Below are 24,061 nucleotides of genomic sequence, written 5' to 3'. Positions count from 1 at the left end.
ATTAGAATCTGTTGTTGTTTAAACTCAAAAATCATATTTGTAGGTGTGAGATAAGGGTAATTTAGAAAATATAAAAATATTATTTGACATGGGTGAAATAGTTTTACTTTTTATTCTATTCCGATTGGTGATTGTTAAATTAAATAACTCAGGTATTGCTCAGTATTTATTTTAACAAATAGGAAGTTTTATTTATAAATATTCAAAAGAAATAATTTTATTTATAATCTAGTTAAAATATGGGGTGCTATTTATAAAGAGTTTATGATTCCATGTGTTTCACGAACTTGAATCCGTGTACGTAACAATCGTTTAAATTCTTAAATAGATCCTACTAAGGTTCGACAAGTGATGTTCACGTATAACTAATCACATAAATAGAAAACTAGTGGAGTACTGGTTGATTTGTAGTATGCCCTTGCTTTTATTTCTTATAACTCGTCGTTCGAACATCTTTTTCATGGGCAGTTATAATTATTCTCTTTATTATTATTATTATTATTATTATTATTATTATTATTTTGGATGGTTGAGTTATAATTTAAAAATAAAGCTTTACATCTGTAAATATCTTACTCTCTATTTAGCTTTTAATGAAGATCAACTATTATAGTATGTAGTGGTTCCAGGAAACTAGTAGCCAGTGCTGCAATCCTAATGCGGCTAAAGGTGGCCCCTTTTATTTTTCATACGTGCAAGAAAGCACGATGCTCAAAAGAGAGTTTTACTGGTCAACAGTTTCAGAAGAACGGACCTTTTCATTGTCAATTTTTTAAGAATTAAAAGGACTCGTTTAGTTGAATTTGAGATCATTATTATTTCTTTGTTGCAGTACACAGGTTAAGAATAGATTCAGGCACACAACAAATATAATCCACTAGCAATATAAATGCTATTAGCCTGAATAATATATGACGGATGTACTCTCCGAACAAACAAAACAAACTAAAAAAAAGGGCACACTATGATCTATCACAGAATAGTCGGTGATCGCGACGAAATTGACAATCACAATAATAAATATAATAACAGACTTCATTGAACAACTGGTTAAGTCAGTGGCAACACAGCATACTCAAACAGTTCCACATCACAATCCTGATGGAACTGATCAACAACCAACCAAACACCATTAAATCAAATAAGGCAAACAAAAGGAACTAGCAAATCCAAGAAAAGATTTCATCCCTCAAAAGATGACCGTAGACTCAGCAGACTAGAAGTTGTAACACGCTTCCAGACTATCTGCGAATCATAATGCAACAACAACATAGCACGACTTGATTTACATTGACAACAAAGTTGAGTGCTCGAGGGGGCACGAGAATAAATGTGGATCGTAAAATACTAGCATGCTTCCAGTCTAAGAAGCATCATCTTGAAAAACACAGACCAACACGATCTAAATTGCCTGTAAGAAGTGAGGAAGGACAAAATCCATTTGTTGGGTGGTGGATCTTGTCTCGTGCATTGGTTCTCTGCAGGAGAAAAGAAAACCTTCATAACCTTTACGACATGGTGCAACATACACATCCACCAAATATTTGTGTGCCGGTGTGCCCTCAATGTTTACGTTTAACGATCTAAAAATACAGAGCAGCACATTCCGATGATATTGTTTTCATCTCACCTCCGAGTAGAACCGCCCAATCTAATCACCTTAGTTCTAGAATCCCAGTTTAGTCTATCAGAACTTCCATCGCTCATCTTATATGTTCCATCGCCATATAAATCCTTTAACTTTGCTAGATTGCTTGAGACACTTGCTGTTGTCCTGTCTTTAAATGTATCTCTAAATGGGCTTGAACGATGGTCAGAAGTTGAACCATGTAGAGGCATGTCTCTACCATGGCTTCTACTCCAACTTCGATTGTGGCTCCTACTCTGATGAGAGCTAGAGCATCTATAGCTGTCATCATCTAGCACACTCCTTTCATGGTCTGCCGCCTCCCAGAATTCCTCTCCGAGTGATTGGACAGGTGGTACTTCCTGCTAAAACAATCACGTTGATCATGCTCATGCCTCCTCTCTCTGTTCCGGTCCCTATCATGACCTTGATCATGGTCTGAACGATCTTGACCACGATCTTCTTCATGCTGGCATTCTGCACGATCATGATCAGGGCCCTCGAGACTGACTGCGTCAATGACTAGGGAATGGTCTTCGAAGGTCATCATCAAGACTTCGCTTGAGAAGTGGACAATGCTCTGCGAACTGGGGATGGATCTGTTGTGAACCAGCCCAGAGCTAGCCGAGTCGGGTTGATCGAGTGAGTCTAGTCGAGTTAGGGTTAGTCTAGTTGAGTTGAGTCTAGGGTTACTTGGAGAGCAAGTAACCTAGTATGGGGTAGCCACTATAAAGATCGTGTAATGAGCACCCTAGTATGGCAATGAGAATTACCCCTCTTTCCTCTTTCCTCTCTCTCTCTCTTCCTCTACCCTCAGCTGGCGGCACACCCGAGGCCACCAACTGAGACCGCACTACCATCCCACTCTCCCCCTCACTTAATTCACTAATAACCCATCCACTCACGTGACCGGCAGCCCCCATCGCTCTCAGCTCATCTTCTTCAACCTCACACATCCCTCTCTCTTCCATTAAGAACTCTAAGCTTCCCCTACACTGCCGACTTCGATTAAGCACACCGCTCCCATTGACTCCACCCGATTCATCGATCCGAACCGACAACTTCACCTCTTCGACCTAGCGACGCAGACCCCCCACCAACCCCAGCCGCAGTAGGATCTTAGGTGGATGCACGATGCGGAACTCGCTGTCCAAAAGAGACTGACAAAGCAGCTTTTAAAGAAGGAAGGCAGTGGACAGTGTCTCTGAGCCATGACGAGTGGATTCTCCAGTCATCCTAGAGTGCTTAGTTGAACGTTGCATCTCCTCAAGATTGGTAACTATTTGGTGCACGACTGGAACAAGAACACGTGGAAAGAGTGTCAAAATAGTACTGCAACAAAATAAATAAAGATCTTGGACCGAAAGTTTTCTTGCTATCACATGATGACTACAAAAGGTTGAATGAGTATCATCAAGAGAAAAATATAGCGACTCAAAGACATCTTTCATCAATTGAATACTCAAAATGTTTCTTTTGAGTGCAATGCATTGCATATCCTAGTTGATTGCATGAGGTTATGCACAGGCGATTTTTCAGTTAGACTTATGGACAGATACTTCAAGAAGGAATGATGTAACATCCAAAAAAAAGGGGGCTCGCACGTGCCTAGCACATGTGCCGCTTTCCTCTCTTCTCCCCTAACTCTTTTTCTTCTTCTCCTTCTTTCCTTCTTTTTCTTTTTTTTTCCTTCTCCCCGCCTACAGCTGCCATTAGCCCCTTTTGGGATGCCGTAGCGCTGGAGCATCACCAACCCTTGGATTGAAGCGCCAGAGCTTCCATATTCTTTAGGTAAGTTTAATTTAAAATTCGTTAGCTAAATTGTTCTTCCTCGGCTTTTCCTCCTCTCGGTTTCGTCGAAAATTGGGTCAGTCGGTCACCTCGTGCCTTGGCGCACCAGCCCCGTTAGCTTCCATTTCCCCCCTTCTTGCTGATGGTGCTCTCTGTGGACCATCCCGTGCCCCGGTGGAGGCTACACGTGGTAGCCTCCCTTTGGCGGTTTCCGAGTTGGTTGCCGGCCATCTCGGCAGGCATCGCCCTTCCCCGTGTAGTGGAAAAGCTTTCCCTTCTCGCGAGGATGCCCTTGATGGCATCCTTTGGAGCCCTCGTGGTCAGAGTCGTTGGGCGGCCCCTCACCTTGGCTGATGGCCTTAGCGAGGGTGGTTCTCACCGTCGACCACATCTAGCAGCTAACTCCCTCTCAGCTAGCTTCTGCTAGCCGAGGGGAGGCTGCCGGTGGAGTCGGTCGAGGCTGCCGGTGGCTAGGATTGTCGACAACTTCCTCTCCCCGTCGTTGGGGCATTTGGTTGCGTTGTGGGTAGTCGTTGCCTTCTCCATCGGCTGATCGGCACTGTGGGTGCCTTCCTCGGTCAACGGGGTGTCGGGCGATGGTAGTGCTCGTTGACAACCCCTTCCCTCCCCCCTGGCTAGGCTAAGTTGAGGAGAGGGGTTGGGCTAGGTTGAACCCTCCCTTAGGTTGGGTTGGGTTGAGCCCCATCCCCAAGTTGGCTTGGGTTGGGTGCAACCCAGCCCAAAGTGGGGGTGATGTTGAGATGGGCTATCTAGCCTAGCTTGGGCTTGGGTTAGGCCGCATTGTTGGGTTAGACTGTGGAACAACCCAGGTTTGGTTGGGCTAGGCTATTATTAGCCTAGCTCATGCAGGGTTGGGCTGTGGCCCCAACCCAAGTTGTTGTGGGTTGGGTATTATTGGCCTAGCCCATGATAGGTTTGGGCTGGGTGTAGCCCAACCCATGGTGTGGCTATGGATTGGGTTGTGGCCTAGCCCATGTTGTTGTGGGTTAGGCTGTGGCCCAACCTATTTGGTTTTCTTAGTGGGTTGGAGGCTCTAGGCCTATTTTTGATGGGTTTGTAGTCCTTGGGTTAGTGGCGGCTCGGCCCATTTTGCTTTGAGCTTTGGATTGGCCCAAATAGATTAATTATTATTTAATTTATTTTAATATTTTATTTAGTTAATCTTATCAAACGTGAGCCTTAATTAATCGCTTTAACGGATAGCAGTGTTCGCTATATTAATTATTAATAAATCAATTTTACTTGTCAAACGTGCTGTTGCAAATAACCCATAGTAGGGAATTAACTCTAATTATGATTTAACGTGGTCGTTTATGATTTTGGTTAAATTAATTTTAACAAAGGAATCAGTGATCAGGATGTATTTATATTAATTACTTCTATTAGAGAATTAATACAGATCAATGTAGAGACATGGTATTAAACAAATTGCCCAAATTTAATGAAGCTAATTAATTAAATGTGGACTTTGTGATTTAAATGATATGAAAATAATCGGCATGCAAAAGCTAAGGAGATATAGGAAGAGAAAGAGACAAGTGTAATATGAAAAACTTACTAATATGCACAATCACCATCAAGCATCAAAAGTACTTCAGAAATTGATTAGAAGCAAATCTCACAAGAAAACAGTAAACCAGCATTATGGATAGATTTTTTTATTTCAAATCAACATTACAAACCTTCTACAAAGTGTTGACAGAGATTTGATCTCCTCTTATCGCAAACTCCATAATGGAGACCCAAGCTCAGAATCTTAAACCAACAGACAAGTCATTTGCCAAATAAATAACCTTTCTGCTGTGTAAAAAGCAATAAGCTTAGGGGTGCTAGTCTCTTATATGCAACAAAAATGGCTACAATAACATGCTGAAAAATAGGAAAAGAATAGCATATACATATTCTGTGATGACAAAGAAGTATGTGAAGTGTACCTGTCCAAGAAGAAGATCACGCACATGCACATGTACACCCATGGTAGTCATCCGCCTGGTTGACCTGGGAGAGAACTCCTGAAATAAAAAAAAAGTGAAAATAAACAAGCAACTCAATCTGTTACCTAGCATCATGAACACAATAATGAATTGATATGAAGAAAAACAAATTTTATGTGATATTTTGAATAGTTAAGCTGAAGAATTCTGCCTGAGTTGAAGAAGCACAACAAATTAGCTACTTATTACCAAAATGTAGCATCTCTGATATCATAGCAGTCTTGATTGAGTCCACTCAGATTTGAAAAACTAGATAGGTCTACCTTTGGATCTTTGGAAAGTTCAAAATTAAATTCTCCATGCAGAATTCAAAAATTTCCTTGTTATCCTTCAAAAGTGCATTGAAAATCGTTTTAAAATTTAAACATATAATCAAGTGATTAAAAATGATACCCAAGACTCAGCACAAATGATTTATTTGGTTTAATGTTTTGAGATGTAAATGTCCATATGACAATCAATGACAGATACAAAATCTAAACAAATACCATTATGTGAATTCTAACCATACCCTATACGTCCAACATTGTCCTTTTGACTCTGATACTGATTAAGCAGTTTGTTCTCAAGTACGTACAATCTTACCAAGCCTATCAAAAATTATATACTAATGAATAGTACATAGTATACATATATTAATGGTATGAAGAGGAGTCATTTGTTCTCAAGTATGTAAAATCTTACCAAGCCTATCACAAATAATATACTAATGCATACATTGAATAGTACATAGTATACATATACTAACAGTATGAAGAGGAGTTAAGTACTAGGTAATCATGCTTCCATCACTATATTAAGTATAAATCAGGAGATGTATTAAAGATATGGCAATAAGTCAATTCCAACAGTCCCAAGAAAATAGCATTGGATAAACCAAATGTAAATCAGTGTCAAACTATCAACCTACAAACACTCAGAATGCTGATATGCACTTTCTCTATTCCTGAGTGTGTTGGGCATATCAGAGCACTCGACAATTCATTGATGATGCCACTGTTTATGGAGATTAAGATGTCAACATATGACTTGGGTAGACAGCAGAAGTGAGCATTTCCCAATATGTATCTAAACTCACTACACCACCACATTATAAATCTGAAAATTATTACCAGATTTTGATTCTGCGACAATCTTTTCACAGAAATGTAAGATCGATTTTTGGATGGTCGAGTGTGAATAATTTATGTGAAAATATTGTCAAAAGGTATGCATGATGGAAGTGCTTGATTGGAAATAAATTTCATTATTTATTTTCAGCAAAAATATCTTGAAATTTTACAGGACAATAAAGATTAAAAGATTCAGAACTACAAAAAGATGTCAATACCTCATCATCTTTCATGTAGGACTCATACCATGTCCATAAGGTTTTTGGATCGGCAACATCGCGCAGATACAGGGATCCAATCTGCAAAACCATCTACGTTAATCCAACAATCATTTAAGCTAGGCACACCAAAAAGAACTTATTTTGAGGTAATAAATAATGTTTCAAAATAAGAAAGGTCCATCACCACCTACTTTTTTCCACTTTGTGTTGTCAACACACTAGATAGTCACACAACAAATAGTATGACAATAAAGGAGGGATGAAAAAATGTGGCTAATTATGTAAGACATGACAAGAGCAAGCAACATGCAATACATAAAAGCAAACAGACTTACAGCTCTAATATATGGAGGATCTGGGTACTTCAACAAACCATGCATTTGCTTGTTTCATTGTAAAAAAATTGTAGAGAAGAAAAATGCTGTGGAAGGACCTCTGCAGTTGCCAGTCATCCATTGTTCCACATGATCAGCTTGATTATAGATCATCTACAACTTCACGGTACGTCTTTAACCTATAAAGCTCTTTAAAATAATCAGAAGAAAGGATGTTCATGCAAAGCACCTTCTCAGGCAAAGTATCAATAGGTCTCCCAGAAGTTTGTATCTCCATTATATCAGTATGCAATGGCTACTACAAAATCAGTATGCTTCTTATAAACAAAGATGTAGAACAGCTAAGAACCTTCAGTAACTTATCTAACAGCTTTCTCCCTCTGCAAATGTTGCCTGCAGGTAAAAATTTTAGATGTCAAATTGCTAGTAACTGAGCTATAGAATTTTCTACTTGAAGTGCTACAAAAGACAATATAGAGGAGAAAGGAAAGTTTATAAAAGCACCAAGGTAATCAATGATTAGATATTGATAGTCTCATGCTCAAATGATATTAATAACAAAAAGTACATATATATACATATAATTATAGTATATATATGTGTCTGTATGAGCTCAGAGATTTTATTTTTCTAGACATAGAATTGCAGCAGGGCAATATCTTAGCTCCAAATGCATCTGATTAACCATTCACTTACACATTTTTAACTGCATATATATATATATATATGGATATGCATCTGCAATATTATCACGTGTTATGATGTGAGTGATAGTAAGAATTGCAGCATCTGTTTTATCATATTTAACATTACAATGATCCCAGCTTAGGTTTCTCCTTTGCAACTATACTACATTTCCAGAATGTCGAAATGAAGTGGGTCTCCATGCTTGAGTTATGGTCCATTAGATAATTTATGGAAATGATATGAATCAAAATTTGTAGTACAATAAACTAATCAACCAGCAAGTAAAATAAAATAGAAAGATATGAATATATGATATTTCTCACTTATATCTAAATATTAAATGACTAGCATATAAAGATTCTCCAGTAAGATTGCAAAATTGGTTATGATGGAAAAGGACCATCGACCCTTTGAGAAGAAAGAGGAATACTTACTATGAAATGCACCATAAAGATCAAATAATTGGTTCTGTAGTACAAACAGTCAAACACTCTATGACTGCATGTTGTAAATAGGGGCATAAACCAGCCAAGCATGATGGAGAGCTCAATCAAGCTAGGCTTGAAATTAATTTTGAGCCTATAATTAATGATCAAGCTTGTCTTGTTTAGGTTCAATTGGAGCTCATTTTTTAATGACAATTGAAATGAATTCAAATTATATTTCAGTAGCAAGCTTGATTAAACTTTGATATTTCAGGCTTAAACAAGCTTCATTTAACTCAAACATAAGTTTATCAAAATTCTACTTAAACCAAGTTTGACTTATAGATCATGCCCAGTTCATTTCTTGTATATACATACATACTGTATGATTTTATGCATTTCAAGCCTTATAGCCGAGCTTGATTGAGCCAAACTTTGTTCAAGATTGAATTGAAACTGATTTCAGAGCATAAAAACACTGACCAAGATTGGTTCATTCGAATTTGAGGCGAGACAATTCAGGCCCAAATTGAGCGAGCTCGAGGGGCTTGATTATTGGAGCCTAGTTGTAACACTAGTTACACTACTGAACGTTGGAAGAGGGAAACCTATTAACAAGACCCGTAATTCGGATTTCCTTGAGCTGTTATCCAATATGCATGAGAAAATACAACACGAAAGAGTTTTCACTAAATTGCAATGTGCCCTAACCAGGATAAGGCACTCTTGAAAGATTTTTTTTTTTTAAAAGAAAGGTGAGTTGACATACTCTAGCACCCACTGCACCAGCTCGATGAAATAGTTCTTGCGATGTACTTGACCAAAATATTTCATCTTTGTCTCTATAATATAACTATAATTGTTTGAGGTCAAGATTGAAAAGATTGAACTTCAACAACATTAGGTGGGCAAAACCTACCAATAAAATCTCTCCAAAATCCGCTTCAAAGACTGCAATCATGAAGTAAAGAGCAGCAACATAAATCCCAGTACCTCAACTCGATCAAGAATAAACCATTCAAACTAAACTATCGAATTCCTAATGTATCTAGATAAAGACAGAGGCAGATCTTTACCGAAGGTTAACGAAAAGAGATGTAATAGAGACTCAACAAGGCCTTGTCTAGCAAAAAGTACTACCAGGCTATTCAAAGAACAAAGAGAAAAGAATCAACTGGATCCAAGCTTCCAAGGGTTAGATCGCCATCGCCGGCGGTGGCGGAGCTCGCCAGAACTTGGCGGAGGAGGAGAAGACACCTCGCATGACGAGGTCCAGGCAAGAGGAAGATATCGATCGATCGCAAAACACCGACGAGATTGGATGGGATCGGTCGAGAAGAGCGAGAAAAAAAGGAATCAAACAAATGAATTAAAGAAAAGGAGGAATTCGCGGTTGTAGATAGCGGCTTGGATTTGAAAGAGGGGTCGAACTCGAATCCACGCCGCGGTAGGATTGGTTTTTGAGTTCCAATAGAATCTTAAATTACATTTAGGCAAATACTTCAATACTTCTTTAAAATTTATAATTTTAATTTAATCAATTTTCACACTCGAAACAAATTTCTCACTACCAATTTCAAAACTTTATTACGTAAAAAAAATATTTTATTACATGTGCTCAACTATCGAATTATTCAAATTTATGCCGTAGTCAAATTGATTTTTGATTTCAAATCAAATCTTAGATTAAATTTATATACAAAAAATCGACTAACACAGCATCAAGAGAGTAATAAATAACATAAGGGTTATACTTAACCCCGTGGGTTTTGTATCGCTATGTTAACATTTTTAATTAATGCCAAAAGTGCAAAAGTATAATATTACAAAATAAAGTGTGAAGTATAAAATAACTTTCATCCAAATAAAAGATGAATATATCTAACCCATAACAAAATAGTATTGTAATCCACGTAATAAAATTATTAAATGAGCCAAGTAATAAAACATATAATAAAATCGTATTAAAATTTCAAAAAAAAAAAAGATAAGCAAAAGAAATATATTTCTTATAATGATTAATTAATATTTGGAAAGATTTAATTCATGACCTCAAAAAAAAAAAAAAAAAAACTAGCTTCAATTACTATACTAAATGGTCAATTAATCCAAAAACTTTTAGAGAGATGCTCTTTCTCAGAATTTACACTTTGATTCCTACGATACAGAATCTAACATGAACTTGGTTGCATAATGCATCAAATCTTCTAAGATCTTATATTTTACATATAGCAGTATAAAAAATTTAAAAATTTAAAACCCACTCTGATAACGTACAATAATATATAGAAAGTTGTCTCTAAAATATAACACAGAAGAATAGTTTATGCACAGAAACACTTATGGGCATTGGTATAATGGCATATGGATTAGGACAGTTATTAGATTAGTTTCAACCACTTCCCGTGTCTTACTGCAATTAGCATATAGTTTTCTTTTCGCAAACTATAAAAGGTCCTTAATGATGACAATGATTTTATTAAGTTAACTGTTACAAAAATGGTGATATCGTTGATGATATTATAGATTTGTAGGTATTCCACGTCCATAACTTTAATTGCATTTAAAACCTCATACAGGAGATTTTTATAATTTAATTAATATTTAATTTATAATCATAAAATTTATTTTTATTGTAAATATAAATTATGTACATTCTAATATAATAATATATATATATATATAATTATAAAAAATATATAAACTTAAATTGAAAAACTAAATGTAATTATATTACAAAAGCGTGAGGTTTAAGGTGGAACGAAGAAAATGTGCATTGCTGTATTTCGATTACCTGCAATAAGTGGGCTCCCATTAGCTTGCTTTGCCAGTCGCCGCAACGCCCATGCGGGGGCCCTAAATCCCGAGGTCCAATGAAGAAGCCATCAGCATTAAACTTGATCCACGATTTGGTAGCTTAAATGACAAGATTATAACTATTTTAATTAGTGGACATATGGGTAATTGCAAGGAAGACCCTCAAATCCTGGCTTAAGATCACCGGCTGCGGCAAGTAAAGCGCGTAAACCCGAGATCAGAGAAACGGACAGGTGTCCATATAATCTGGGCAGTAGACAAGTCGCCGACAACCCAACAGCAGCACATGTCTCCTTAGTGGTGGCCGCTCACCCACTCCCCACTTTGTCTCCCTCGGAAACTCCTTGACCGTTCTGCCCTCACAATCACGCCCGTCCTTATCCCATCGGACGATTGGAATTCCTCGACCAGGCTATAACTCCAAGCCCCCGCACGAGCGACACATACATGGAACACGTGTCGATGTGAGCGTGGTGGAAATGCCTGCGAAGGTCCGGACGAGCGGTGACTTGCATCTATAAGGCCAACGAGAGCGACCTCTTCGAAGACGCCACTGGATATCAGAGAGCTAGAGAGGAAACAACCGAAACTCTAACCCTAGATTGCGAGCTCGATCGAGGAGAAGGCTCACAGAGATGTCGCTTGAGACGGAGCGGAGCTCGACGGAGTCCGATGTCTCCGGTCTTGACTTCGAGGAGACGGCGCTAACCCTAGGACTCCCTGGTGGCGGATCCAGGACCGGATCTGAACAGGAGAGGAAGCGCGCCTTCACTGATGCTGTAGATCTAGCGCCCCGCTGCTCGCGGACCGATCCACGAGGCGGTTCCGACGATCTCTCTGACGAGTCGCCGGATTCCCAGGCCTCCGCCGCCGAGAGGCCCCCCGCTCCCAAGTAAGTCCTGGAAGCAACGGATAGGAGCTTAGTTATGGGTTTGTCTGTTTTATTTAGTGATAAGATGGGACTAATTTGGGGTTAATTGAAGGGCGAGGATAGTGGGATGGCCACCGGTGAGATCATACCGAAAGAATGCATTGAAGAGCTGCACGTTCGTTAAGGTAGCAGTGGACGGAGCTCCCTACTTGAGGAAGGTGGATTTGGAGGCCTACGGGGGATACGAGCAATTGCTGAGTGCTCTACAGGAGATGTTCTCGTGCTTCACGATTCGTACGATTCGTAATCTCTATTTATGATTTAAGATTTATAGTTGAATCGGATGTAATTTGAAGGGGGTTTTAATTTGTGCAGGTAGTTATCCAAATGAGGAAAGGAAGCTGGTGGATCCGGTGAACGGGATGGAGTATGTGCCAACTTACGAGGACAAGGATGGTGACTGGATGCTCGTTGGAGATGTCCCCTGGAAGTAAGTTTTACTTTTGTAGATGAGTCGATTTAATTTAATGGTGCCTTATATTCGTATGATGATAGAAACTTTATTTTTTCCTCACCAAATATGTAGATCATTCGCTTCTTGGGGGGTGCTCCTTAGCTTTATGATTATTGTAGATAAAGAAACATATCATTTCTTCACCACAGTGCAAGCTCGCTAATTTACATATATAAAGCACCGAAACTAAGGATCTATAGTGGTTAATTTATAATCTTGCATGTCGCTTGTGTGTCTCAAACCATGACTTTCTTATTTCTATTAAATTTATAACCCAGTGGTACCTAATATACTGTGAGAAAACTTCAATAGATTACGCTGTAGGATAAAATGGTTGTCACAGCACCTTGTTGATGTTCTCTTTTGAGAAATTATCAGAGAATCCTCTGTAAGTTTGCAGTGCGATTTTAAGAGGATGAAATGGTGTACCTGCATAATTGTTGTACTGGATATAGGGTTCTAACTGGATCCATGTAGTAAGAAGTTCATCCTAGATAATCTTTTGCGGTACCAATTGTCATGGTTGGTATAACAACTGAAATCCTTCTTTCTTTTCCTTTGGCCTCCCTTTGTGCTTGCCCCAAAGCACCTGTCCTTGTCTCTGATTTGTGTCATGTTTCACTACTTAGAGCACATATAGAGCAATAAATTTGAAAGACAAGGATAGCCTCAAATCTGAGCAGTTATTAGGGTGACAGGAACCAAATGCCTATCTTTTGGTCTTCTGATTGATGTGGAATGCTCCCTTATTTTGTGATATCATATATAATGGGGCTTGATGTCCAATCACCAAACATGGCTTAGAATCTCACACTCTTATATGTAGAAGCATAGTACTGGTTACTTTTCCACCCAAGAGTAAGATACCAAATGCACTAGTGGCGCATTCAAATGCTTAGGTGCTTGACTAAAATGGTAAGGAATTCCCATATGTGAGGAGATATCTGTTTGGATGTTATCTTGGACTGAGTCAAACTGGTGCGGATTGTCTTCAGTAATTTTCTTACTTGTATCTTAAAACACAATATCGCAGTGGCTTGAAAGCCTTAATGTTGTGGAAACATGTCCTCTTAGATCCCTTTTGCTTCTCTCTCCCTCTTTCTCTCAGCTAGAAGCTATATTGAACCTCTCTGCTATATGTAGCATTTGGTATATTAGACTAATGAAGAAAAGGATTGATATGCAATACATACTTTATACTTGCAGAATAACTGCACATGAGGCTATATTTTTGTAGTCTTTTCAGATGCAATTACCATGATGACCTCTGCTATCTAGTGTAGCCGTGTAGCTAATGTAACCTTGCTTCACTCATGCACAGGATGTTTGTGGAGTCCTGCAAGCGTATTCGACTGATGAAAAGCTCGGAGGCTGTTAATTTAGGTAAGGTGTTTTCTCTACATACATTTGTTGCAATCTCCAAATTTATAGGCCGGTCACTGCAATCACCGTTGTGTTGACATGTCACTTCATATTCATTTGAATCATTCATTTTTCGTTTGGTGAATGCAGCACCGAGAGCACCTCGCTGATGCATACTGGCATATCAAATGATGCATAGTCGAAGATGACAGTCAGGATCTTGATGTCACATAATACATTTTCGTGTACAGCCGGCGACGTCCCCCTAAATTCCAACTTGGTGCTTTTAAAATGGGAAAGGGGAGACCCTAGTTATCAAAATCAGTTCTTCATATGTTGTTCTCACCTCAAGTCTACCACAAGTCATCCATCATATGCGATGTTTTTAGTAGTCACACGTTGGAGTGCCCCAGCTTTCCTCTGTTGGTTGAGGCCCCAATCTTCTTTTGATATCTTAAGATATCATCAGCCGGTTTTTGTTCTGGTCTTATCCTTGTCTATGAAGATTGAATGTAAGAGATCTTGTGGCAAACACTTCTTTCCAATGTTTTCATACCCCTTTTGAACTGTCAAGTTTGTTGTTTTACTTGCAACGTGTTGAAAATGTTACTTTCTTTATCCATTTCGTGATTGATCAAGGGCAAAATATCTTTTGTTTAATTACATATTCACCACTTAATTTATGACTCAGTATAATTCTACACTCTTGAAAGAAAACAAAAACAAGCGTGGTGCTCTTCAACCAGACTAGATTCTTTGCCCACTACAATGAAAGCAAATGAGAATTTAGCACCGGACCAACCATGGACTGTCACCAAAAAGATGATGTATATATAAAGAACCACTCGGCTGTTGATGTGACCTTGCAACTAGCGGGGAACGTGGTTGGAATCTTTTTTTCCTTTCGGTCTAATAGATGTTTGATATTAAATCAAAATTACTTAACTTTACTCTCAAGTTTTGTCTCCATAAATTTAAGCACTCGACATCCCTAAGTATAAAATAACTTCAAACTTGGCATCCAATATTTTATAGTTATTCCATCACTAATCATGCCTAAAGAAAGCATGGTACACCAATCCTTAGTCTGTAGATGAAGTAGAGAGGAACCAAACGAAGTCTCCCATCAAAGTCCCTACATTCTAAGGACGGGACTTGGCAACCTTGGATCCGTCTTATGGCCAGAAAATACGACGAATGTGCACGGCAATTACGTCTACGGTATACATTCCTTTGTCGTTGGCCACCTAATTAATTAGCAAATAAGGCAGTTGTTAATTAACAAAATAAAATAAAAAAAAGGTTTCGTGCAATCATATCAAAATCAGCTAGTTTCACCTTTATCGGTTGCTTTTATCCATAGAAATTCTTTTTCTTACTAAGTATACTTTATCGGATCTACTAACTTCTACGCATATCTGTAGATAATAATGTTACTACAGTGTCCGATATGGTGGACATTATATTGTGATTTTATTCAAGAAAGTTGCGATAACGTAGGTAGATATCCGACATCTCTTATCTGCAAAACCTGCAAAAGCCGTCATCCCTCTCTCTAGATCCCATCCGATCTCATGGGAGCGATCGAGGTCGAGATCGGAAGCAATAGTAGTACCTACCCGCCTTGATCCCGTGCCCTAGATCTATTCCTCCTGCCACATTCGCTTTTTTTGTCTTGAGAATCTACCTTCCAGATCCGAAAGCTCTGCCATTTCTAGGGTTTCATCCTTGAGTAAAGCTCTTCTCTTTGCGTTCTTGCGTTCGATCTCCAAAGGCTCGCAGGTGAAACTAAGAGATCTGTTCATTTTCGTGCTCTTTATTCGATCTATCTCCGTTACTACAATCTTCGGGCTTCTTCGCTTGGATTCCAGGTTTGTTTGCTTACTACTAAGCATTAAATGAAGCAAATACTTATAGATTAAGGGCGCTTAACCCTCGAGTCTGCCACAATGTGGAAGCAATTCCTTAGCAAATCGCAGCGAAAATATCTGAAATCCAATAACTCTTCTAGCCCCCCACCAAACAATTCTAGCCCCAATGCTGCTTCTTGTGGGAATGCAATCCAACAAATTGCGACTGTCAATGGCCATTTCGGTGGAGTAGCTGCTATTGAACGAGCGCCGACTGCGATGGAGCCCCAGATGTCATTTAAAGATGTCAAAGATGAAGAAAAGCAGAGCCTTTTCCTAAGCAAGTTAAACCTTTGTTGTGTTATTCTTGACTTCTCTGATCGCAATAAGGACTCCACTGAGAAAGATTCAAAGCGCCAGACTCTGATGGAGCTAGTCGATTATTTAGCTGCAGACAATCCACAATTTACTGAGCCAATGATCGCTGCAAGCTGCCGAATGTTTTCTATCAATTTGTTTCGGGTTTTCCCCCCACATTGCCGGTTTAATTCTTTTGCCAGTGGCGAGATGGAAGAAGATGAGCCTGTGTTCGACCCCGCATGGTACCATTTGCAAATTGTCTATGATTTACTTCTTAGGTTCATAATGTCCTCCTCCATTGATGTGAAGATTGCGAAGAAGTATTTGGATAATTTGTTCATTCTGAGATTACTTGAACTATTTGATTCAGATGACCCTAGAGAGAGGGAATGCTTGAAAACTGTCTTGCATAGGATCTATGGGAAATTCATGGCACACCGATCTTTCATCCGTAAAGCGGTGAGCAACATTTTCTATAGGTTTCTGTTTGAAACGGAGCGACATAATGGGATTGCAGAGTTGTTAGAGGTTTTCGGGAGTGTAATTAGTGGGTTTGCTCAGCCACTCAAAGAGGAGCATAAGATCTTTTTGTGGAAGGCTCTAATTCCTCTTCACAAGCCCAAGGCAGTAGGTGCTTATCTTAATCAATTGACATACTGTGTTATTCAGTTTATAGAGAAAGAGCCAAAGCTGGCAAGTTCCGTAATTAGGGGTTTGCTGAAATACTGGCCAGTGACCAACAGTCAGAAGGAGATGATGTTCTTGGGGGAGCTGGAGGAGGTTCTAGAGGCAACAAACATGGTGGAATTCCAGAAATGCATGGTTCCTTTGTTCCAGCGTATCAGTCGTTGTCTTAATAGCTCCCATTTCCAGGTAACGCTGTCCTTGACTTGGTCTTTCCTAAAAATATCTTAGTCTATCTTGTTAAGGAAGTAGGCTGTTGAATAGATTGTCTTGTCATCAGGTAACATTATCATTCTGCCCATATAAACTGTTGCACATTTATTGAGCGAAATGACAAGTTGTTTACCGTGTAATTTTGCTAGTTGGTCTGAATTGAGGCTATGAGTTTATATATACTAAGGAAATCAACATTATCTGGATTTCAGAAGTTTTATTTAGCAATGATGCATGTGTAATCAAAACAAAGTAAAAGAAAAGTCTTATAGTCTCTCACAAATTTCTCACTAACTGTAAAGAAAAAGAAAGAAACTCACTCAACGCCAAGTCTCCAACCAAACTCAAATTTCTAAAGCCGCTCAGCACCAACGCTAATGATGACTTGCATTCTGTGAGAATAGAGCTGTTAACACTAAATACAACCCCTAGTAATTAGGTTGGTACACTTACTTTGATTCTGCTCACTATTAATATTAAGATGCATTTAGAACTCTAAACTTATCTTTCTAACATGTAAGAGCACCTAAAGCATACAAAAGAAGTACCCGACTTCAAGCCACAACTTCACAATTGCCCATCTCTTCTTCCTCTATTTCTTTGTGATAACCTCAAGAGGTTTAGAATTGTATAATGAAGAAGAACACCACAAGTAGCAAGAGCCTTCTGTTATGCGTTTTGCTTGCTGTACCCTTCTCATTCATCTTCCAAATCTTAAATGCAAGCTACTCATTTGCTCTTTCATCTTTCTGCTTAAAATTGTGGGTGATCTAAAAAGTTATTCATGAACAAGTTAGCAAAGCTTCACTCCCTATACTATTCTTCAGTAGATATCTTGTGCTTCGAGTGATTGTGGATTTGAGTATTTGCCAACAAGTGCTTTGGTAGTCTATGGACTGCATTGGCCTTTCAGTTGTCTAACTCCAAGAAACCCCTATGAGAATTTTTTTTTGTTCATTTTCTTTGAATTCTCTAACAAAAGGCGACAAAAAGCTTTCTTCTGATATCTCCATTTTCCTATCTTATCATCCTCCATAACTCCATTTTCTCCTTGTTTTTGATGAGTCTTTAATGTTCTCTTATCAGAAGTCAGTTTGTTCTCTGATGGTACATGTTCCAGCATTTCTTTTATTACTGTTTTCTATTTCAAGATGTCCTACACCTGCTGTACTGGATCCTCTTATTAACTTCAAATGCACTTTTCGTGGACAGCATATGTGGTCACTATAAGAAGTGTACCGCACAGATCTTAGAATCTAGAGTTGGCAGGGAAATCTATGTTCTCCTGCATCTTCTGGACTGTTGAAGTTTGTTTTATGCCCATATTCTTTTTTATTTTGTGGCCAGGCTGATTTTATGCCCAGTAAGATCTGATACTTTGTTCATCTTGGCAACCATTTGCTGTGTTGCTTGGGATAGTCTATGTTGGGTTTTCCATTGCTTAAAGAAGTGTTCTTTAGTGCTGATTATTTAAACAACCAGGTTTACTACTTGGTTTGGCTTGCTAACCATCGCAGTGTCGTTTGAGAAACTGAGCAGAGCTTGTCCTTACTAATAGAATTGCTTTTCAGGTTGCTGAGAGAGCCCTCTTTCTCTGGAACAATGATCACCTGATCAATCTGATCTCACAAAATCGGCAAGTGATCCTCCCTCTCATATACCCAGCTTTAGAAAGGAATGCACGTTGGCACTGGAACCAGTCAGTTCTGAATGTTACAATGAATGTAAGGAAGATGTTTTCTGAAATGGATGAGGGTCTGGTTTTGGCATGCCAAAGCAATTTCCAAGAGGAGGAGGAGAAGAAAACGGCAGCAGAGGAGCAGCGGAGACTTATCTGGGAGCGTCTAGAGAGCACTGCTGCCTTTTAGCCAGTTTGTCTGGATAGATACCCTTCCTGGTACGCCTATAACAACTCCTCTAGCAGCTTCCGCTTTGACATTGTCAGGATTTATCTGAATCTTATAACCATTCTATCTTGGTTGTGAGGCGAGGGTTATTGCTTTATTTGATTGTTGAAGACGGAAATTCTGATAGGTTGCTAAGATTCTTCGTAAAGTTTTTGCAAGTAATAGTAGCTGCTTCAATGCCATCCAAGGTATGTTTCGGAGAGTTTTTGAGTATTGGGCATTTCTTTTATGCCAACACCTCATATTTATATTGTGGGAGAATAGGATCCTGATTTCACCTTGCCCTATTTTCAAAAGATTAATGAACAAAATATTGAGGATGGTCAAAACAAATTGGCATTTTAAGGATGCTGCATCATTCTCTGCTTCTTCCACTGCTGGGGGTTATCCTGCATTCTCGAAGCAGCTGGTAGAAATTGGAAAGAGATTGCGAATGGTGCACACCTATATTTAGAAGTGAAGCTTCTTCCACAAATTCTGCCAAAGAAATTGGAAGAACATTGCAGATGGGTGATCTCAGTTAAGTCCACAAAGCCACTTGTCATCTGTATGGTAACGAGCATTTACATAACCAACCCATCACTTGTTCTTTTCTGCATGCTGTTTATGGAGTAGTGTATTTAACCCACGTTGGCAATATAAGATATTATTATGTATCTACAATTGGTTTATGCACTTGTTAAATGTCTCTACATTTGGAGATTAGCCTAACTAGTTCTTGCTAGCTGCAATTGCTGCTTAGATCTTATTATTTTTATCACAATAATTGCACCAGGCAGCACGGATAAATAAACTACGGGCAGTTTGCCGTGGTCGTGGTAAATCACATCCTCTCACAGATGAGACTAAAGCCACCAAAATCGATATTATTATTATTATTGTTATTATTATTATTATTTGCATGACTGTATGTTGTCTTCATTTTAATGACAGCTTGGTCGTTGGTAATGATGTATGGTTCCGTGCCAAAGTCATACAATATCAACCATCTTTGTTGTTTTTATTTTCATCACAAGGATATATTAATCCCGCTGCTTGATGTCGTTATTAATAAGAAAGATTTAAAATTAAGATGGTGTGCAACTTTAACATCACCAGAACTGAGTCATAAAATTAATATGATAGCTGTAAATTTGCAATAAGATTCTCTGAAAATTAGCTTAGGAAGAATTACAATTTTGCATGCCAACAGATATAGATTACTTTTTTACGTAGAAGTTAGGGAGTTCGTTTGTTGCATCCCACTACTAACACTATAATAGAGAGGGATGTGGTCGGTTGTAATCTGTCGAGACTATGCACATTACACATCATAGTGTAAGACCTATAGAAGCAAACATATAAACATACTGAGGCTCACGAGAATTCATGAGCAGAAACTTATATTCATATAAGATAGCTTTATCTTTTGGCATCCTAATGGTTTTCCTTCTCATCTCTCTTTTTTCCTCTGTTCCAAGGAGAAACTCCTCTAAAAATGGCTGCCATAAGTATATTTGTCCTTCCCTAGAAAATTAATATGAGGTGTCGGGTTTAACCTTGACTAAGTTCCACAAAGTTTTATGAAAAGAATAAGGATATTAGGTTTACTAAATTACATTAAAGCCTTAAAAGAATAAAATTTTAAATTAAACACTCACTTAGGTGATTATTTTTAATCATAAAACATTATTCCAATTATCGCACTAATTCAATCATTAGTGCAAATCTAGTTATTAACTCAAGAAATCTACCATAACATGATCTTGAGGAGACTTTATTATTTCTTTAATTTTGTCATGCTTAGCTAGTTCATTTAGGTATAAATACTGTGATTTCAAAATTAGAAAAATATACTCTTTCTTTTATTGATACGAAATATAGTGAATAAGTAAATATAACTAGATGGAGGTAACTAAACAGAGGTAACTAACTATCTTCTTTAGTCTAAATAACATGAACAAATATAAGACTAATTCAAATATGTCATGAAATTTAAATATATGATTTATCAAAGTTAAAGAGTCTTCAGAATCTACGGTCATTAAAATACGTTTTCTTCTCGAAACTCAGTAATTTTCATTAGGCAAAAATACAAATCTTAAAGATCACTACATTATACGAACAGAGAAAAAAATAAGTTTCATCTTTGAAACTAAGTGAGTACCATTAGAAATCACATAAATATTAAAATTTGAACTTCAAGGACATCACATTGCATTTCTAAATTATTTCTCGATGCCTATTTCAAATTTAGCGGTATCAATCTCGGCTTGAATAGTTGATTGGTGGGCTGGTCTCCACTTTCGATTGAAACTTTATTCTGATCACTTACCTTATCCCTAAAGGCTAAAGATGATGGATGCCCTTCTCTCACACAATACTGTTGCTTTATTTTCTGTATAAATCCTTCAGATTCGAGTATCCCAACGTAGAGAACGTAGTATTATTATTATTATTTAATAAATTATGCTGTTCATATTCGCTGATGCTCTATGAACATCACAATTTATATAAACAAATGTATCTAAGCACAATACGTTGGACACACTACGTTTTATAAATCGTATCTGTTCACACTTCAGAGGGAAAGAATAAATAATGTTATTTGGTGGCGAACCAAATAGTAGGCTCGGATTCGATTCGATGGCATCGTCATAATTTGGTATCCAGTTTATCTTTTTCCCCACCACTCCCAGATGTTCGTAGACCGAATATCATGTGATATATGTGGAGCTGCGAAAATTATAATCCAAATGCCCTTTAGGCTCTAGGAAGAGAGAGAGAGAGAGAGAGAGAGAGAGGATTTTCCACAATAAGGTCAAAATGAAGGGGGTGAAATGCAAAATATCCATCCATATGGATAAACATGGAGGAGATAGCTCGCATGCCTTCTTTAAATACTCCATAATTCTTCTCCCACTTCGTTCTCAGGTAGTCCTTCCAGGTACGGTGTGCTGCCGTGCAGTCTCTTTTGCACAGAGAGAGGGAGCTAAATCGTGTATAACCCACCAAGTGCTCCGGAGAGATGTGTCTCTGTTGTCTCCGCAACATGTTGAACTGGTTCTTATTCTCTCTCTCTCTCTCTCTCTCTCAATTGTCAATTGGCTATCCATCGTTAAAGAATAGTTTTTTTATTTGGCAAATACTTCAATGCACCTTTAAAAATTATAATTTTAATCCAACGGTTATAATAGCCAGTTTTCATACCCGGTATCAGTTTCCGTACGGATTCCAAAACAACATTATGTAAGAAAAATAGTATATTAGTTAAAAAAATTAATTACGTGTGCCTAACTTCCTAATTTTCTTGTTATACTCTTGAAGATCTTAACCATTAGATCTTCATCAAAGTGATTGATAAACAATTAACTTTACGGTATGGACTACACATTTTTTTTTCTTCCGTTAAGATTTCTCTTTTAAATATAATTATGCCTTAATTATAGGAAATATCATTTAATATTAAATAATTTAAATTTGATTATTTGAAGATAAACTTCAATTTAAATATAATTCTCTATTTCTATCTATTAAAATTTAATTTAAATCAATCTTAAACTAATGGGAGATATATGCAAATAATAAAAAATAATCAAAAAGATAAAATGTAATTAAATTTTCATCAAGTTAATTATAAAAGACATCAATACTCTTATTTTGATATATATATATTACTCTCAGTTAATAATATATATGTTCTTTACTTAATAAAATATTAAAATAATATAATTGTTAAAAAATAATGTGCAACATTATATATATCTAGAAAAATTAACTGCTGAACCTGTAATATCTTTCATTCTAATTCTATGCATGGAAGAAACCCTCTTTTTATTTTACACCCTCCCTTTTCCGACAATTTCCATTCGACGCCTGTATTTCCATCTATCGAAAGGTTGTCTACCGAATGAGATAAGAAATATTCCATCAGGATTAGAGAATATTCTGTCAAGATAACTCTATTAAGGCTACTTTAACTCTCTGACGTTATAAAACTCCGCCTCGTGCATAAAATTTTTAAAGAATAATTTTATATACATTTTTTTAATATAAATTTTACTCATATTTTTATTGTTTAGTTAAAAAAATATAATAATTATTTTAAATAATTTTATATAATAATTTATATTTGATTACCAACTATGAAGAAATATGTTAATTATACTAAAAATTTTACTTAGAAAATATGCATAACTTTATTACACATTTTATCTTTGAAAAATTTTGTAGATAACTTGCCACGTAATTTATCTTATATAAAATTTGACCAAAATATAAATAAATAAATATTTAGTTATAAAATATATTTAAAAAATATATAATTTATGAATAAATGTCTCTTGCTTTCCTAAATTTTGTTTCCCAGTGCGAGTAGCATATTCTGTTCTCTTCTTTTTTTTTTAAATTTTTTTTTAATGTCATTGCTCCAACTGGTTGACTAAAATCTACCGACTATTTGCAGCTTTTCAGCCCTATTTTGCTGCTGCTGTGGCGGCGACGCCTGTAAAGACTGTCTCAAGTCCATCTGTTGCTGCCAACCATGCAGTCTATCTCTCTTTAATTGTTCTTTTAATGTAAGTTTGGTTTGAATCTTATGATGTTTGTGAACTTTGGACTCTTGCTCGAGTTCCTGATATTTATGGAAGTTGGCCAGTAACTCATTGTTCTGAGGATAGCCGCTTGTGTTGGATTCCTTTATCAATTGTTATCAAGTGTTTTATCATGTTCTCTCCTTGAATCTATGTAACTTGAGCTTCACTCTAAATGTTTCAAGTTAGGATAAGATAACAGAAGCTAAAAGTTATACTTGAAATTGATAATCTTCATTCAGTTCATGTAACAGTTACTATCAGTAAAAATGACTCACAAAGTAGAAAAGAAGAGAAGAGAAGAGAAGATAAGAGAAGACCATTGATACTACTCTTCTTGCTCTATTTTCTGTGATAACCTCAAGAGGTTTAGAATTGTATAATTAAGAAGAATACCACAACTGAGTAGCAACAACCTTTTTCTCTCTGGACTGTTGATTGACCTTTCAACTGAGTATCTAACTCTAAGAAAGTAAGAAGCTTCTGCGGGAAAAGCTTTTGTTTAATTTCTTTGAATTCTCTAACAAAAAGGAGAAAAACTCCACAACTCTCCTTTTCACCTTCCACAAATCCTGCCAAATAAATTGGAAGAACACTGCATGATGGCCATGGGTGATCTCAGCTTAAGCCCACAAACCCACTTATCATCTATGTGGTAATAAACATTGCATGAATCCTCCACAGCCATAGGACATGTGA

At 37.4% G+C, this 24,061-nt stretch overlaps 2 protein-coding genes, 1 long non-coding RNA gene and 1 pseudogene across 3 annotated transcripts; 3 read left to right on the top strand and 1 right to left on the bottom strand.

Annotated features, from left to right (window-relative positions):
* Positions 1-1,017: 1,017 nt before the first annotated feature.
* On the bottom strand, positions 1,018-9,670 carry LOC140782966 (pre-mRNA splicing factor SR-like 1; annotated as a pseudogene).
* Positions 9,671-11,300: 1,630 nt separating this feature from the next.
* Positions 11,301-14,350, top strand: LOC140781135 (auxin-responsive protein IAA1-like). The gene is made up of 5 exons (XM_073126952.1): positions 11,301-11,922; positions 12,014-12,195; positions 12,277-12,391; positions 13,737-13,798; positions 13,928-14,350. Exons 1-5 carry the CDS (start codon positions 11,666-11,668, stop codon positions 13,945-13,947), a joined length of 636 nt encoding a protein of 211 aa, XP_072983053.1. The 5' UTR covers positions 11,301-11,665; the 3' UTR covers positions 13,948-14,350.
* A 917-nt stretch (positions 14,351-15,267) lies between these two features.
* LOC140782567 (serine/threonine protein phosphatase 2A 57 kDa regulatory subunit B' kappa isoform-like) lies at positions 15,268-19,454 on the top strand. Its single transcript, XM_073129200.1, has 3 exons — positions 15,268-15,559; positions 15,649-16,860; positions 18,456-19,454. The coding sequence occupies exons 2-3, from the start codon at positions 15,727-15,729 to the stop codon at positions 18,750-18,752; spliced, it is 1,431 nt and encodes a 476-aa protein (XP_072985301.1). The 5' UTR covers positions 15,268-15,559; positions 15,649-15,726; the 3' UTR covers positions 18,753-19,454.
* A 2,238-nt stretch (positions 19,455-21,692) lies between these two features.
* Positions 21,693-23,443, top strand: LOC140782482 (uncharacterized). The gene is made up of 2 exons (XR_012107884.1): positions 21,693-21,833; positions 23,236-23,443. It is a non-coding gene; the product is annotated as an uncharacterized lncRNA (long non-coding RNA).
* Positions 23,444-24,061: the final 618 nt, after the last annotated feature.

Source organism: Typha latifolia, chromosome 2 (assembly GCF_019914945.1).
Source record: "Typha latifolia isolate L0001 chromosome 2, TyphaL0001v2, whole genome shotgun sequence".
Taxonomy (NCBI): domain Eukaryota; kingdom Viridiplantae; phylum Streptophyta; class Magnoliopsida; order Poales; family Typhaceae; genus Typha; species Typha latifolia.
This window is presented reverse-complemented; position numbering and strand designations above follow the sequence as displayed.